General features: G+C 39.9%; 1 protein-coding gene across 1 annotated transcript in view; it reads left to right on the top strand.

The window, feature by feature from the left end:
* ITGA9 (integrin subunit alpha 9) overlaps positions 1 to 16,520 on the top strand; it is a 299,826-nt gene that overhangs the window by 238,196 nt on the left and 45,110 nt on the right. The window contains exon 23 of the mRNA XM_038393132.2: positions 1,750 to 1,857. Coding sequence (XP_038249060.1) covers positions 1,750 to 1,857 — 108 coding nt within the window. The remainder of the gene's footprint in view (positions 1 to 1,749; positions 1,858 to 16,520) is intronic.

The following is a 16,520-nucleotide window of genomic DNA, read 5'->3' as shown; positions in this document are numbered from 1 at the left end:
CTGAATTCATTTTTGAGGATTTTCAGTTTTACCATAGTCATTTATTGGTTAGAAAACAGATAAAGACCAGATGTACTGATGTTTTGACTAGATGATTACTTTTAGTAAAAGAAAATTATATAAAGTATAGGGATAGAATCTATACATTGATAATATATCCCTCCCTCCCTTCTGATATCTCTCATGCAAACACAAGTTGCAATGTAAGAGAGTTTTCATATAGAAATTGGCAATGATACTATAAGAAGTCACAGATCTGCCCTCCAGTAAACTGTTAAACCTTGGACCATGCATGCGTGTGTGTGTATGGGGGGGGGTAGGGTTTCATAAAGGGTAAAGCATGGTTTGTATCACAATTTGTTTAATTGTTTTTAATGATTTTACCGCCATTTATTAAACTTCTCCAGATGGAGAAAAGTAACATTTTCTCAACAGAAAGGAGATTAATTGCTAAAAATACATGGGTTTTGGGCGATTTTTGTATGTGAAAATCTGCATTGAGTCAAATGTTTTGTTGTGAATAATGTGTTGTGTAATCCAAATACCTCTTATTCATGAACTGTTTTTCCTTATCATGATGGGATTATCTGTTTTTAAAATGTCTAATTTGTTACATTAGGCTCACATTTCATGCAGTATTTGTTATGCTCCATTGTAGTTGTAGCCTCCTCTCCTTTCTCGTGCCTCAGGGCTTTTGTAAAGACTTGGCATTCTACACCAGTCCATTTTATCATTCATGCATTCCTCAAAATATATACAATGCCTCAAGAAAGACGACTTCATATTTTAATATTTATAGTCCCCTGGACTCTCAACAATGGTGGTATGGATCACTATATATTTAGACAAAGAAATCTCAACATAGCTGAATGTTTTTAATTGGATTGTTTAATATTTTGATTATATAAACATTTATATATGTGGCATGTATTAGTGATGGTCAGAAAATGTTTTTTCCCTCCCCATGAAAAATTTAGACACAATATTTTAAAAACTGAAATTTTTCATGGATATCTTTGATTTTTTGGGGGAGGAAAAAAGTTTTGCGTTTCATGCCTGAAACTTTTCAGTTTGCGGCTGGAAACTATTTGGTTTTACAATGAAAAGTCAACATGTTTCCAGGAAAAATCTTGTTCTGTTGAAACCCACCAAATATTGAACTGAATTAAGGTTGCTCAAGTGCATTTTCTATCAACACAGTCAATAAACCCAGAATTCCAGTAGTCCTGTTCATACTTCCATTTTGGTTTGTGCTCTTTAAGAAAAACACACACAAAATATAATGCAATGGTTACCATAATGGAAAAGAACAACATTGGTAGGAAAAGCAATGCTCTTTTCATTCTTCTAGTATTATTGAAATATTCAAAATGTAGTCACTGACTGTGTCTCCACATAATGGACAAAAAGCCACATGTCATTTATGTTGGTAACTGGCTTTTTAATTACTTACCATTGTACATAAGTGCTGTTCCCTGTATAGTGCACACTGTGAGTGAAAATACTAAATGTCAAAAGAGCAAAAATTAAACTAACCCCTGCGGCTGTATCCTATGCTTTATATAATAGTTCTTAGTGTAGACTGAAAAAATTAGGGACATGAGGGAAATTTGGAAATATATCTGTAATCCATGTTCACTCTGAGTAACTGTGTAATGTCAGTGAAGACAATTACAGTTCTGCAATAATTTTATAGTCAATGATCTTTTATATATGTACTTGTATTAATACGTATTTTTACACTTCAAGGTTTACAACACTGGACCAAGCACACTCCCTGAATCTTTTGTTGACATTTTGTTTCCTAACCGCCTCTCTGCCAGTGGGGCTGAAACTTTTCACATTCAGCAGATGATGGTGAGTACTTCATAATGTTTCCTCAGAGGTGAAGCTTCCACTTTCTCACACTTAAGTAAGATCCAACGTTAAATGTATTCTGATTAGTTTGCTGTCTAGTGGAGTCTGATATAAAGCCAATCTATGCTCATTTCCATCAGTGTTCTATACAACCATCTTTAAATAGGAAACTTAAAACTGAATATAACATTTATATCATATTATACCTCATCTTTAACACACACAGGATTTTTGACTGGTTGCTTACAAATGTTAGTAGCCTAATGATTTAAAAAAAAATTCTGTGTCTACCACCAAGAAAAGCATTCCATGCTGGTGTTCTGACAAAGGATTCACTTTTGAGGTTTGGGGTTTTTCTAAGTTTGGGTTAATATGTTAAAATATCATGTTTTGTATTGATGAGATGTTGAAAGGAAGATTTGGCTAGGGAGCTGATTCACTCCTCCCCTGTACAAATTCATAGTAATTGGATGTGTGTGGGAAACTGTTCAGAAAAGGAGCAACCCAACATCCCAACTCACAGGTAAGTCAGGAGGCTGCATTGTACCCTTTTTGTGGCTGCTTTTCTATCCTTTTGGCTGGAAAAGTAGCTGCAGCTGTTCCACACCCCAAATGCAGTTTGTGTCACTGGATCCATGCAAATATATATCCAATGACCTCTTCTTTCGCACATAACCAAGATCCCTGTACATGTCAATCAGTTTGTGGCTTGTGCAAAGTAATAGCAGGTGGAAAGGCCCACCTTGCATTGCTGCTTTGCTCGTGCCCCTTTCCCAGGCTTTTTGCCTTGAAGAGTTTGGATATTCAGAGAAGCATCTAGAAATGGGGAGGGAAGAACGAGCATCATGTTACCTGCTCAGACTGAGCCCACCCTCCAGCCCTTGCAGGATTTTTTACTTCCCATGCCTTTTTAATGCTTTGTTCAGCCTAGCTTAAAGTGCAGAAGACAGTCCAGATTCAGTGTCACGTTGCCCACTCTATGCAATGTGGCATTTGTCTTTTGGCATTTACAGGCTTATGCCCATCAACTTTAATACTTGCTTCCCAAAGGACTGAGTTATGGGTGCCAGGGCAGATGGTAAGGACATGAAAGCCTTTTAGAACAAAATTCCAAATTTAGGCTTAATCCTGAGAGGTGCTGAGTTCATGCAATTCTCATTGACCTCCTGGCTTCTTAGGATTAGGCCCTGTGATGTGTTGGAAATGTAGGCACTTGTTTAACACTATCACCCACTTTCCCCAGATGTCTAGCAATGTCCACTTGTGGAATTGTATGGCATGTTTTCACTAATACTGCTATTCTCTATCTATCGGTCTAAGAAGATTATGGTATAGGGCCCCCATCACTGTAGTATTTGAGCTTCTCATAAGCATTAATGAATTTATACTCTCAAACTCCCGGGGAGGAGGGAAGAGTTTTACAGATGAGGAGCTGAAGCACAGAGAGATTAAGTGATTTGCCTGAGGTCACACAGGAAGTCTGTGTCAGAGCCGGGCATTGAATCTATGTCTCCTAAGTCTGTGTCCAGTGCCTTAAGCACAAGACCACTCTACTTCCTTGCCGAGGTTTTATTGACTGAAAAGGGAAAATTAAGCTATTGAACTTTTGAGGCAACATACTGCGGAACAAACATCCTTTTAAAAACAAATTATATCCAAAAGCAGCAGACTGGAATGAAATTTTGAAAATGGGTCAGAAATAGCCACTTTTTGCAAAAAAATGTTTGTAAGGACATTTACTGATGATTCCCATGTTTCTGATCAGTCTGTACTTCCTGTAGCACAAACAGCTGATGCAGTTGTGCAGGGGAATAGTGTCCCTTTCAGAACAACGCATAGCAAAGTTACCTGGAAGTTATTCTTTTGCTTTCACATACTTAGAAGTCAACATTATCAGACCTTTCAAAATGGATGGAGTTGCAATTATTAATAAGAATGTTTATAAAGTTGCATACACAATGTGAATAATCGGTAGTAAATTGCCAGGATTTACTCTTAAAATTCATTACATGGGCATCTTAAGCTTTGATGGCATAACACATTTTTCTGAAAGCCATTTAATACTTGTGCCTGGCAATCAAAATTGATTTGACCCATTTGGTGTACAGTACAGCATTGCAGTTTATGGATGCAAGCACATAGAGTAACTATGATTCACATTTGAGTTCAGAATGCATATTGAGTACAGTGTAATCTATATTGTGCCAAGAGCCTATCATTCTATATTGTGTGAATTGGGTTCTTGTTCCATAATTCAGTCACAAAAATAATACAAAGAGAGTTGGATACAGCCCATTAGAACTGTCTGTGTCTACTGGAGGCATTTGTAGACAAGATTATCTCACTCCCTTTAAAACAGATAGCATGTTTCTCCTTTCTGTTGCTCTGAGCTTTTTGCTTTATTGCAAAAACTCTTCTAAAAGATTTTATTCCCCAGCAATGCCATAATGATCTCAGACAGCAAAGGCTAGAATGCTCTCTACCTTTTACGTCCTGAATCACCCAAATAACACTACTTGTTTATCCTTGACCCCCTCCATTGTCTTCTTTTCCTCACCCACCCAGCAAGGAAGTCCTGGTAAGTGCTTCCTTCCTTATCAGCGGGTTAATTACTGACAATAGGGGAGGTGAATTATGACTGAAGCACATCTTGGGAGAGGAGGAGCTTCCTAGCTGATAGGAGGGTGGGACCGGACCACTTATACTAAATGTAAAAAATTAAAGCCTTGAATTCTAACTGAGCAGAGTTTTTACCCCCAAAAGGGAGACGCACCAAAAATTGCCATGAAGTCCATTTGGAACATTACTATTGCTATTGCCTTTATGTGGAAGGTGCTCAGATACTACAGTGATGGATGGTAGTATAAAACCCTAAGGTAGATAAATAGAAAACATATTTAATAATACTTTGCACTTATTTAGCACCTTTCTTTCAAAGATCTCAAAATAACTTACAAACATTAAGTGTCTCAACTCCCCTGCGAGAGTGCATATGTATCATACAGGTGGCTACACACAGATAGAGAATAGCTTGTCCCAAATCATGCAGATTAGGGTTAGAGCAGGGATCTCAAAGTCCCGGCCCACGGGCCATCAGCAGCCCGAGAACCTCCCGAGTGTGACCCGCGAAGGAGAGATGCAGGCAGACACACTGCTGGCAATCTCAACTACAGGCGCCGCCCCCCGCAGCTCCCATTGGCTGAGGGAGAGGGACAGAGACACCATCACTAGTTGCCGGACAGAGTCAGCCATGGAGGCAGCATCACATTTTTCCACAATGAATACAAGTCAAAATACCGAACCTTGCTGCAATCCTGAAGGTTTCAACTGCTCAGTCACTGAGGCCAAACATCAACAACTGACAGAACTGAAGCGTTGCCAGGTGATTTGCCAACACTAAAAACTCTCTGGCAGGTGAAGAATTTATTTCTCAGAAATTTGAAATAAAAAATACAATATAAACGTTTTCTTTTCTGAACACCGTCTTCAGGGCCATTATTGGCCTGCTGGGAGTATCTGAGGACTGGCAGTGGCCCTAAGGTAAATTCAGTTTGAGAGCCCTGGGTTAGAGTTAACAGAACTCTGGAATTTTGACTCCCAGGCCCCACTAGATCACATACTTTCCTACAAAAGAAAACATTGCTTAATAAACGTTTGGCTTTTGGTTTTAAACTGAAGTTATAAAGATCTTCCAACAAATTTGTAGGAGTGGAATAGAGAGCTAGTTTGACTTGTCAGCCCACAAGTCCTTTGTCTGTATGGATGGTCAGCATGGGGGTCTGTACCAAATTAACCAGGGGATTTCCTGAAGCTGTTGTTAAATTAACAGTCCTGGATTACTCTGATCAGGCAGTTCTATGGACCTGGATCACGTTGCTCATTTCATATTTATTTTATTTTTAGGAACAGTATGTATGCTTATGAAAGTCAAGAGACTAACAGTTGGAAAATGAGTCTGTCTGTTTAAACTGGAAGCCAAATCTGGTGCAGGCAGAACCTTCATCCAGAGGGACCATGCTTTGTAGGATTGCCAGATTTTTCAGTCTCCATTCAAGCGATTCCTAGAATCAAAGCAGAATTGTTTTAAACTGGAGTGAGTTGTATGTATGTTTTTGGATTTCTGGGAAGAGCTACCTGTTATGAGCAACATGCAGGCCAACAAAATCATGTATTTAAAGAGCCTGTTTGGTTGGACTAAAATTATAACTATGAAAAGTACTATTATTGTTGTTACTCAGATTAAGGCCCAGCTAGGTGTTATACATATAGTAAGAGACAGTCCCTGCCCAAAGAGCTTGTAATCTAAATAGACAAGACAAAGGGCGAGAAAAAGAAATTACTATGATCCCCAGTATACAAATAAGGAACTGAGATACAGAAAGATTAAATGATTTACTCAAATGAACCGAACCCAGATCTCCTGAGTCCTGTTCTGGTGGCTTAACTGCAAGATTGTTCTTCCTCTCTGTGGCTTAACTGCAAGATTGCTCTTCCTCTCGGGTTCCTTACTCCTTTCAGATATGCAGTTCCCCTTGCCCTGCAACAGGAACAGATAAAAAGCCCATACTGATTAAAAGAACAAAAGACAAATTACAAAAAACCTTTGATGGATTTCCTCATGGTTGCAACTTCATTTCACAGAAGTCTTTGGTGTTCTGTGATTAGGTGAAATCTGTATCATACCATTAGAAGAAAATGGATGTATTTAGGGTTAAAAAAAATAGAACACATTAATTGGGGAAGAAATTAATAAATAGCAAAAGGGAAACAAATAGATGTTGTATTCCAAGTTAGCATATTCATTTAGCAATAAAAATGTTCATTTCGGCGTTACTCTCTTCATGGGAAGAGTGAAACACGAAAACTCAGGTGGAATAAATCCCAGGGTCACAGGTCTGTGCTGGTTGATGCCAGGTTACTTTTTAAAATCCCTTTTTTGTACAGTGTATTGCTTGCTTCCTTACATTTGTCAAGGCATAAGTCAGGCAAGGCCAGAACACTCAAAAGGGAGGAGCCAAATTTATTTGCTCATCCCATGAAGAGTCCCAAGCAGATTCAGACTTTTCTTCATTTACACTGCGAAAAGAAATTTTAGACTTCTAGAAACTTAAATGTAGTCATGGTCTCTGATGTTGATCTTGGACTTGCTTCCATTCTGTGTCAAGGATCTGAGGTTTGACAACCTCACTGCAGATGTTCAAAATCTCAAGTGATAGGAGAATATTAGCGCATCTTAACTTAAAGTGGTTGTGCATATCTGAATGCTGCATTAGGAATATGAATAGATTGTTAGGCTACGTTACTGGACACCGCACCTAGATAGAGTTACAGAACTCTCTCATGTGATCCCCAGGCAGAAAACCTCTTGTTTGTTGGCAGCCAACTGAAGATTTGTTTAGTTTCTTTTCTTTAAAGTTTCAAGACTTGGCTCTGACTATATGCACACAGCTAGAGAATGCCAGGACATAAATGTCACTGATAATACTCTGTGTAGCTCATTGTCGTAATTTACGGCAGCTATTTACTCTGAAGCTACTACTCTGAAGCTCATCACCATTGAGATGAGGCCTGTATATGGAAATTCTAGAGTTACACCAAGGATTAATTTGGTTCATTGTGCAGATCATCTCTTCAGCATCTAGCTTATTGCAATGAATGCTGCACATGCACATGTATGTTTGGCATTTGTCCTTCCTCTCTGGTTCCCCGAAATCACAGGGGTCTATGTCCATAATGGAGGAGGTTATTCACTCAAGGGAGTATATTGCATAACAGTTTGTTGACCCTCTTGCTTACTTTAATTTAAATTAATTTTTTTGGAGACAGAAGGCGGTTGAAAATCTTTTCCTTTCTGGAGCCACCCCACATCATCTTTTTAATCTCCCTTTGCCTCGGTACCCTTTAATCTAGTGGAGGAGTATAGCATGCCTGCCCTGTATAGCCTGTTCTAGAGGGGCCAGGAGGGGTTCTGTGACTGTATACTGCTTGTACAATCATCCCACAACACAGGCATGTTATGTCTGCCTCTAAGCCTGGCCCTTATGTGCTAGGAAGGAGGATCCAAAAGGTAACTCTCAAGAGACAAGCTTTTGAGTTTATACAGAGCTCTTCTTCAGGTCTAGGAAAGGTACACAGAGTGTCACAGCTAAATGTAAAGTGGAACAGATAAGGGATTAACACACATTGTAAGAGACCGTTCATGGTTAAGTGGGAGGTTAACATCTCTACAGTCATAGGACAAAGGAAGGTTAGTATAGTTACATATTGTAATGAGCCATCAATCCAGTGTCTTTATTAAGTCTGTGATTTTTTGGTGTCAAGCAGAATTATAAATGTAGATTCCCAAGCTCATCTTTTGAAGGTGTTGTGCAGATTTCCTTTGGGAACAAGGACAGAGAGTTCAGATATGGAGTGATCGTTTTGTGAAAAGTGTTTACCCACCCAGAGTTGATAGGGTGTTTTAGTCTTTTATTATTTTTTTGTCTGAATTCATCTAAGAGTATAGTGATTGTCTCATTTCACCCATACAGTTGTTGTTGGGGTATTTACTGCACTAGATGAGGAACGCCACATGTTGTGATAGACATGTATAGGATCGATAGATCTTAAAAGGTGTGTTGTGGGAGGTATCATTCACTGTAGCAGTGGAGATATGTCTGCAAATTTTGCATCTGTTGTTATGGAAGGGTCTGGTGCCTTTTTGTGGTGTTGTATCCTGGTCTCTGGGAAGCTTGCTTCTAGTGATGAGTTTGGCAAGGTTGGGGGATTGTTTGAAGGGCCAGAAGGGGGACCTGGGGAAACATTTCTTTCAGTATGTGGTCTCCATTGAGTATGGATTGTTACTGTGTAATGATACTCCATGTAGGTTTCAGTGTGAGGTGGTAGGTGACAACTAGCAGTGTGGAGTCAGAGGGGCCCCAGTATTGAAACAGGTTCTCTCAAGGTATTTGGGTGGCCCATTCCCTGATGAGATCTACTTCTCTGGTGGTGAAGGCAGTTTTAAATTTGCTAAAATGTGTATTCTGAATTTTCTCTTAGGAGCATATTCTGTGATATCTGAGTGCCTGGCTGTAGATAACGGATTTCTTGGAGTGGAGGTTACTGGATCTGTGAAGGTAGATATGGTGATCCATGGGTTTCTTGCAGATAGTTGTCTGTAAGGTTCCTTTGTGAAGCTGACTGTGGTGTCCAGGAAGCTGATGCTGGTATGGCAACATTTGGTTCAGCTGCTCTGAAGTCAGGAAAGCTGTACAATAGAGACTCTCTTGGTTCTTGCAAAGTTCCTCCAGTTTATCAGATATTGATCTCTCCTTTCACAGCACTGCTAAAAGTTGCCTGGTAGTGCTTGGAAATACTGTGAGGTGCTCTAAACCCTGGCAGATTGAGAGTTCTGAGTGTGCCCTAGAAGTGACCTTTTCAGACTCCATAAAGAAACCAGTTTTTCTGCTTTGTTTTCAGAGCCTTTTGCTGATCAGCCAGACAAGTAATAACATTAACACAGCGGGTTTAAAAAACACCATGGGCTTTTATGTCTTTAGGAAAGGCCTTGGAAAGGGACTGATTCGAGTTGGTAGGAGCTGGGAGGAAGGGGAGGATATCAAAGAAGGGTCAGCTCCTAGTTTGCAGGTTATAGAAGAAGCTCTCTAAAAAGCTACCGTAAACTTTGTTCACCGTGATATAGTGATTGGGCTTCTTACAGTCCGTAAGAGGAAGGAAGAACATAAATGTCAGTGTTCTCCTCCTGGATTTCAGCTGCTAAAGACTCGTGTGTGTGTATGTGTGTGTATATATATATATATATACACACACACACACACACACAGCACGTGAATGTTAGGTATAAACTGTCCTTTTGGTTGCCATGTATGGCATTGCTCGGTTGTAGGCCTAAACTTCGTGTGGGCAGTAAAAATAAATCAAACTAATGCTCGCTGTTTCTTCTCTCTGTTTATGTAATGGTGCCCTCTGTCTCAGTAGGGAACCTTTCTCTTGTGAGAGTCACGGACTTTAAATCTGAATATTTTTGCTATTCTTGCTTAACTAGACATGTGGCGCCGGTTCTTGGATTAAATACTTCTGAGGGTGGCTGCTTAGTATTTGCAAGCAAATGTCAGGGCCAAATCCTGTCCTGGCCAGAGCAGTGAGAGGCAGCAGAAACCTGCCCAGTGCCTCAGCTGCTACAGGATTCCTCAAAGTGGGTTGAGGAAACAGAGGTCCAGGTGTGCACTTCACTGCCTCTCTGAGCAGGAGCGAACGTGTCCCCAGCAAGCAGTTGCTGCTTGACAGTAACGTGCCCAGTAGTTAGCTGGGGATGGCTGGACTTGCTCCCTAACCCACAAGACCAATGTGATAGCAAGGCACACCCCTTAACAAGTTTTATACACTACCAACTGCGTATCTTCTAATCAGGGCTGGGCGAATGGCTGATTTTTAGGTTTGCTGTCAGTTAAGGGAAGAAAAAAATAGGTTCAGCTTGAACCGAATTAGATACTTCTGAAAAATTTCAATGAACCAAAAATGTCAACAGAACTTCACTTTTGCATCAAACAAAACATTTTGTTCAACAATCCTTTTAGCGTCAGGACACTTGTTGACATAAGAGGAAATGAAGGGTTGTATTCACAACACATCTTGAGGAGTAGGCGGTGATGCCCACCTTCCAGTAGTAGCGCAGTGGTTAGGGCACTCCCGTGGGAGATGTGGGTTCAGTTCTCCCTCTGCCTAATGTAGGGAAGGGATTTGAATGTGGGTCTCCCACATTTTAGGAGAGAGCCCCAACCCTGTGCTATAAGGTAATCTGTGGTGAGTCTTAATCTTTCCTGTTGAAGCTGTTCTGCTTTGCATAAAATACTTTAATAGTCATTGGGCCACACAGAGAGAGAGAGAGAGAGAGAGAGAGAGACTCTCTATAAACTGATGGTCTGAAAAGTTTTGCTCAGATCTAGTTCTAACATTTATAGAGGATGAACAGGATCCTCTGTCAGCCTTTCTTCCTCCTCCCACTTCCTGGAACCCTAGAACAGAAGATGGGTGGATTTAGCTCATAAAGAAAGGTGATTGTGGTAAGGTCAAAGGAGGTTGATTGCCAGTATCCATTTGTTTAGAAAGTTATTAACCAGTAAAGTGACTAAAACTGCAGGAACATTTCATTGTGTGGGGTTGGGGAGAAGGGGCAAGGTATATCAGTGGAAAGTAATAATAGTCTACATTGGCTTTTATTACAAATCTTATAACCTGTTATAAACACTTCAGTAGTTAGACCATAAAAATAATGGCCAGCTAATATAATTTGATGAAGCTCCAGTGGCTTCAGCTGAGGTTCGGGCTACGTTACTTTTGGCGATGTGTGGTGGAATGGATGAGTCTTAAGGATTCATCTCTCTGGCTGGTGGTCAAAAAGGTTTATTTGCATGCAGTTTGAGCCAGCTGATATATATCGGTATAACTCCACTGAATTCAATGCCAGTTTATGCCACCTGTGGATTTGGCCCTTTAACTATTAGCTGAATAAGTAGTACACAAACCTATAATAAGAAAAGGAGTATTTGTGGCACCTTAGAGACTAACACAAGTACTCCTTTTCTTTTTGCAAATACAGACTAACACGGCTGCTACTCTGAAACCTGTAATAGAATTTTACTATCATAATTCATTGTGTGTCTGTAGAATCTCCATATAGTAATTTAACTTTGCAACTTTTAATTACTATTTAAGGACAATGTTTGAGTTCTTAAATTACCCCTTTGTCTTTAGCAACATCGCTGTTGTTATGTTGGTTGAATTCTTCCAGGGTTAATTTTTTATCCTTTTCTGTTGTTTCAGAGGTTCTTAATTTATTGCCAGAATCAACGGACTGTTCTGATTCAAACATATTTCATTATCTATGAATATTAAACATTTTTGGCAAGTACAACAAGTGCTAAGATAACATACTTACGTAGCTTACTTTTCTATTGTATATAGCCTGACCTGGTCTGGAATTTATTTATACTCTTTAGATCTGAACATGTATGACTTTTTCAATTAACCATTCATATCAGTTTGTCTATATAAAATTAACACCAATAAAAGATGAGTTGGGATACTTCCATGAAGCAATTTTCCCTTATACTAACGTATACAAATTACACTTTACATTTCAGACATATGAAAGGGGATCTGTTATTTCTTATTTAATTTGCAGACTTCAACCATTTGTTATGCACGCATACATACACTAACTTAAAATGGTAAAAAATAAAGGTACATAAAAGCTATCTGGCAGCGATTTCAAGAGGGAAAGTTTGGCCATAGTCACTGGATACAGGATACCCTGGGACTATGAGGAAAGCATCCGTTTTAGGGATAAACAGTATTAACAATTTTGTGAAACAACTGACCTATGTTCAGACCACAAGTGGGTTTCCCAAACTCCTATAATTTATCATTCAGAAAGTTTTATGACTCTTGGTGTTTCCTTGAACTTGCTAACTATATTCCCCCACAATCACTCAAATGTGGATTTGGTCCCATCATAGACATTCAAGGCCCGATTCTCCTTTTTACCTTCGAGCGCAATGAAGCTGCTCCTGTTTGCCATTAGTGCAAGTGAGAGGGGAATCAGGCTTGTGGAAGGGACCTGGGATTTTTGCTTTACCCCTTAGGTTTGATATACTGAGGAATTCCTTTATAGGGACTGCAGGCTGTTCCCAGGATAAAAAAAATAAGCTGGAGATCTGCATTTGCTTACCAGGTTTCATTTGTAACATGTGTGCACTAAGCGTGGTATTAGTACTGAGCTGCTTATTTCTAGCTGGGAGATCAGACTTAATGTTGGGTTGGGAATGGTGGCAGCCTTCTTCCTCTGTTCCATTCCTGCATGGGCCTTTCCCACATGCATACACTTGAGCACCCACCCCCAAGCCAGAACATCATTCCTGCTTCCCTACCTGTGGTCCCTAGTTGATCTCCCCAGCTCCCTCCTTGGAAAGTTGCATATCACCTCCACCTGCTAGTGTGCCAGCCCATGCAAGGTGGCCTTGATAACATGTAAAACCTCCTACTGCTTTTAAAGCCTGCTAAATTGTCTGAGTTAAAATCTAGAAGGGAGACGAGCTTTAAAATGACCAGTTTAGCATGTGTTAAAGTCAGTGCAGCCTGGATTTTGAAATTGTCAGTTAGCACGTGTTAGCTAACACATGCTAACATCAGACCTTTAAATCCTCATCTAGGCAAGGCCAGCAACAGGTGAGGGGAAGAATTACTGCACTGGTGTGTGTGTGTGGGGGGGGGGGGGCGGAGGAATCACAGATAGGCAGTGGTGGATGTTGTGAGTACTCTGAGGTGGGGGGACCTGACTATACAAAGTGAGGGTGTCGGATGAGGTGCCACATATTTTACTTCTCCTAGGCAAACCTTGGTTCGACACAGATTAGAAACTGGCTCTCTTCATATTGGAGCTACTTATTTAAAATATCTGGACTAGAGTAGCAGTTCAGACTCTAATTTTGTTGTCTCTGTTACCCATTCTTGCTTTGCTAGATGGGAAATAACATTCACATTTCACTGGTGCCATCTTCTACCACTGCAAGCACTTTCATGATCCCCAACATGTGTGGGAAACTTGGAAAGGATGAGCCCCATTTAAGAAATTAAATGAGTGCAGGAGTTCCACACAATGGTATTAAATATCCTACATATTTTTGAAGCATATGTTGTGTATATGCAGTGTATCTGAGCTGTTACATTCAGAACTGTTTGACCCCATAAGTGACTTTATTTTTGTTAAGGATAGTGCAATTTGATATGACTAACATATATTGCTACTTTATGCCTTTGCCCCCTACTCCATGAGGCTATTCAAATATGCAAAGACTATTAAAGAAATCCTATGGGAATTTCTTCCTCTGTTGCAAATACAGCATTCCTGAAGAATGAAGTAATTCAAATTTTTTCTTCCATGGTTACATCTTGTCTCCGAGGAGCTTTGTGGTTTGTGCTGACAACAAAATGCTGGCAGAAATACCCACCGAATAAGCTGTCATTTAAATGTTGTCTATCAAACATATTTATGGTCTTTTTAATGGAGCAACCAGTTCTAATAAATTTACAAAGCTAGAGACTGACCTGTCATTCAGTCCATTCATTTATAAATTGAATTGCTGGAATAAGGGATGTTTGGCTTTTCTAGTTGCTTATTCATTATTAGTAGTAATAAAACTATTGTGGCAGTGCCTTGAGGATCCAATCGAGGACCAGAATAATGCTTGGCACTATTTAAAGTCTGATAGAGTTCTTGTGATATACATATTCATATATATGAATATGTGCAGGTCTGTAGTTACATATGTACAAAAAATGTATACACACATACCCCCTAGTGAGTTTGGATGCTTCAGTTTGCGTCTGCCCAAGTTGAGAAGCTGAGATCCTTTTAAGAGGATGATTTTCAGAAAGTGTTGAGAGCCCACTCTTTGAAAATCAGGCCTTGTTAGTGTGTATTAAGTTAGGCATTATTCACTCTTGAAAATCTTGGAGAGGCATGTATGCGCGTTGAAGGATGCCAGTGAGAGATGAACAACATTTGTAACAGTTTTCATCATTCTGGTGCATTCACCCTTCACCTTATGACTGAGTAAACTTAAAAGTCCATTTGCAAATAAAATTGGGAAAGAATAACAGACGCGTTACATTAGTCATAGTTCAAGTTTACAGTTTAGGAAAATGTTTTTCTAATGATTAGCTATTACTCTTCTGTCAGAAGAAGTTGGCCAAAATAGTCCTGCAATAAACCTCATAAGATTTTGGATCTTGCTGGAGAAAATGTTGCTTTGTTCTTGGTGTCTGTCTCATTTTGAAAGAAATGTCCATTGTGTAAATCAGATAGGTAGAGCTGGTTGGAAAATGATTTCTTTTTCCCTTAAAATTTTGTTATGCAAATAATTTTTAACTGTTATTGAAAATTTTCTTCAATTTTTTTCTAGCTTTTAATTGGAAAAACAACACCCCTTCCCCTGCAAAAAATTCAGTTTAAAACTGAAAACCCAGAGCTGGAAATTTTGTGAAAATTTCCATTTCACCTCCCAAAAAAAAAAAGTTTTGACAAAAATTTTTCCAACTGTAAATAACACTCACTGCTGGGTAGCTAGAGTGTGTGCAGTTCTAAATTGACAGGTTTCATAATTCTGCCATTTGTCTTTCACTGTAGACTATCACATATAGATGCTAAAGTAAAAAATAGAGAAAACATGCATCACTGTCCCTTTAAAATTTTCATCTTGTAGAAAATTTTACAGGAACATAGTGTTATTACATGCAATTCACCTTCCAGGTAAGAAATCGTGTCTAGACATGAAGTAGTTTGAAATGGCCAGGATTGTTTTATATTCAAGAACAATTTGTCTCTGTAGAAATAAGACCATTCTATGAATTTATTATTATAATAATTCACTTAGAATAAAATGTTCAAAGAACCCTTTGAAAGTGTGCATGGGGTATGTCAGCTAGTGCTTTTCTCTGCCTTCAGAATGATGCCTGTTTTTCAAAGATCTTTGGGTTGCAAATTAAACTTGACCAAATGCACCTAAAGTCAGTGCAGATACAAATTTTAGATGCGTTTTATGGCACAGTGGCCTTAATAATGATTTTGAATGTGGCAAAGTTCTGGCAGTCAGGAGAGCACCCAGGGCATAACATCCTGGACTCACCAGCAGTTGCCTGTTCCCTTCAGCCCCTTTCTCTTTACACAACAGTCCTTGTATTCTAGAGAGAAACAGAAGAAAGATAAAAAAATCCATTAGTTCACTTTATAAAATGAGTCCCCAATCTCCAGCCTCTTCATACCTCCCTTTCCCAACATGTACTGCAGACTCAGGATCATGGTAACTATGAAAAACATCAATACATATCCTGTAAGTAGGGCCCTACCAAATTCACAGCCATGAAAAACGCATCATGGACCATGAAATCTGGTCTTTTGTGGGTTTTTACCCTATATTATACAGATTTAATGGGGGAGACCAGCATTTCTCAAATTGGGGGCCCTGGCCCAAAAGGGATTTGCGGGGGGGTCACAACGTTATTTTAGGGGGGTTGCGGTATTGCCACCCTTACTTCTGTGCTGCTTTCAGAGCTGGGTGCCCCACCACAGCAGCACAAAAGTAAAGGTGGCAATACCACACAATGCCAGCTTTATTTCTGCGCTACTGCCTTCAGAGCTCGGTGGCTGGAGAGTGGCAGCTGGTTACTCAGAGCCCAGCTCTGCAGGCAGCAGTGCAGAAGTAAGGGAGGCAATACCACACCACGCCATCCTTCCTTCTGCGCTGCTGCTGATGGTGGCTCTGCCTTCAGAGCTGGGCTCCTGGCCAGCAACCGCTGCTCTCCAGTTGCCCAGTTCTGAAGGCAGTGCTGCTGTCAGCAGCAGTGCAGAAGTAAGGGTAGCAGTACTGCAACCCCCCCTACAATAACCTTGAGCCCTCCCACACACGCACACAATTCCTCTTTGGGTCAGGACCCCTACAGGTACAACATCATGACATTTAAGATTTAAATAGCTGAAATCATGAAATTTACAATTTTTAAAATCCCATGACCGTGAAATTGACCAAAATGGACTGTGAATTTGGTAGGGCCCTAGCTATTAGTTACAGGCGCTTGCCTTTCTCAGCACTGCCACCCAAATGTAT

The sequence above is a fragment of the Dermochelys coriacea genome, chromosome 2 (genome assembly GCF_009764565.3).
Source record: "Dermochelys coriacea isolate rDerCor1 chromosome 2, rDerCor1.pri.v4, whole genome shotgun sequence".
NCBI lineage: Eukaryota > Metazoa > Chordata > Testudines > Dermochelyidae > Dermochelys > Dermochelys coriacea.
Note: the sequence above shows the minus strand (reverse complement) of the source record. Positions and strands in the feature narration are given on the sequence as shown.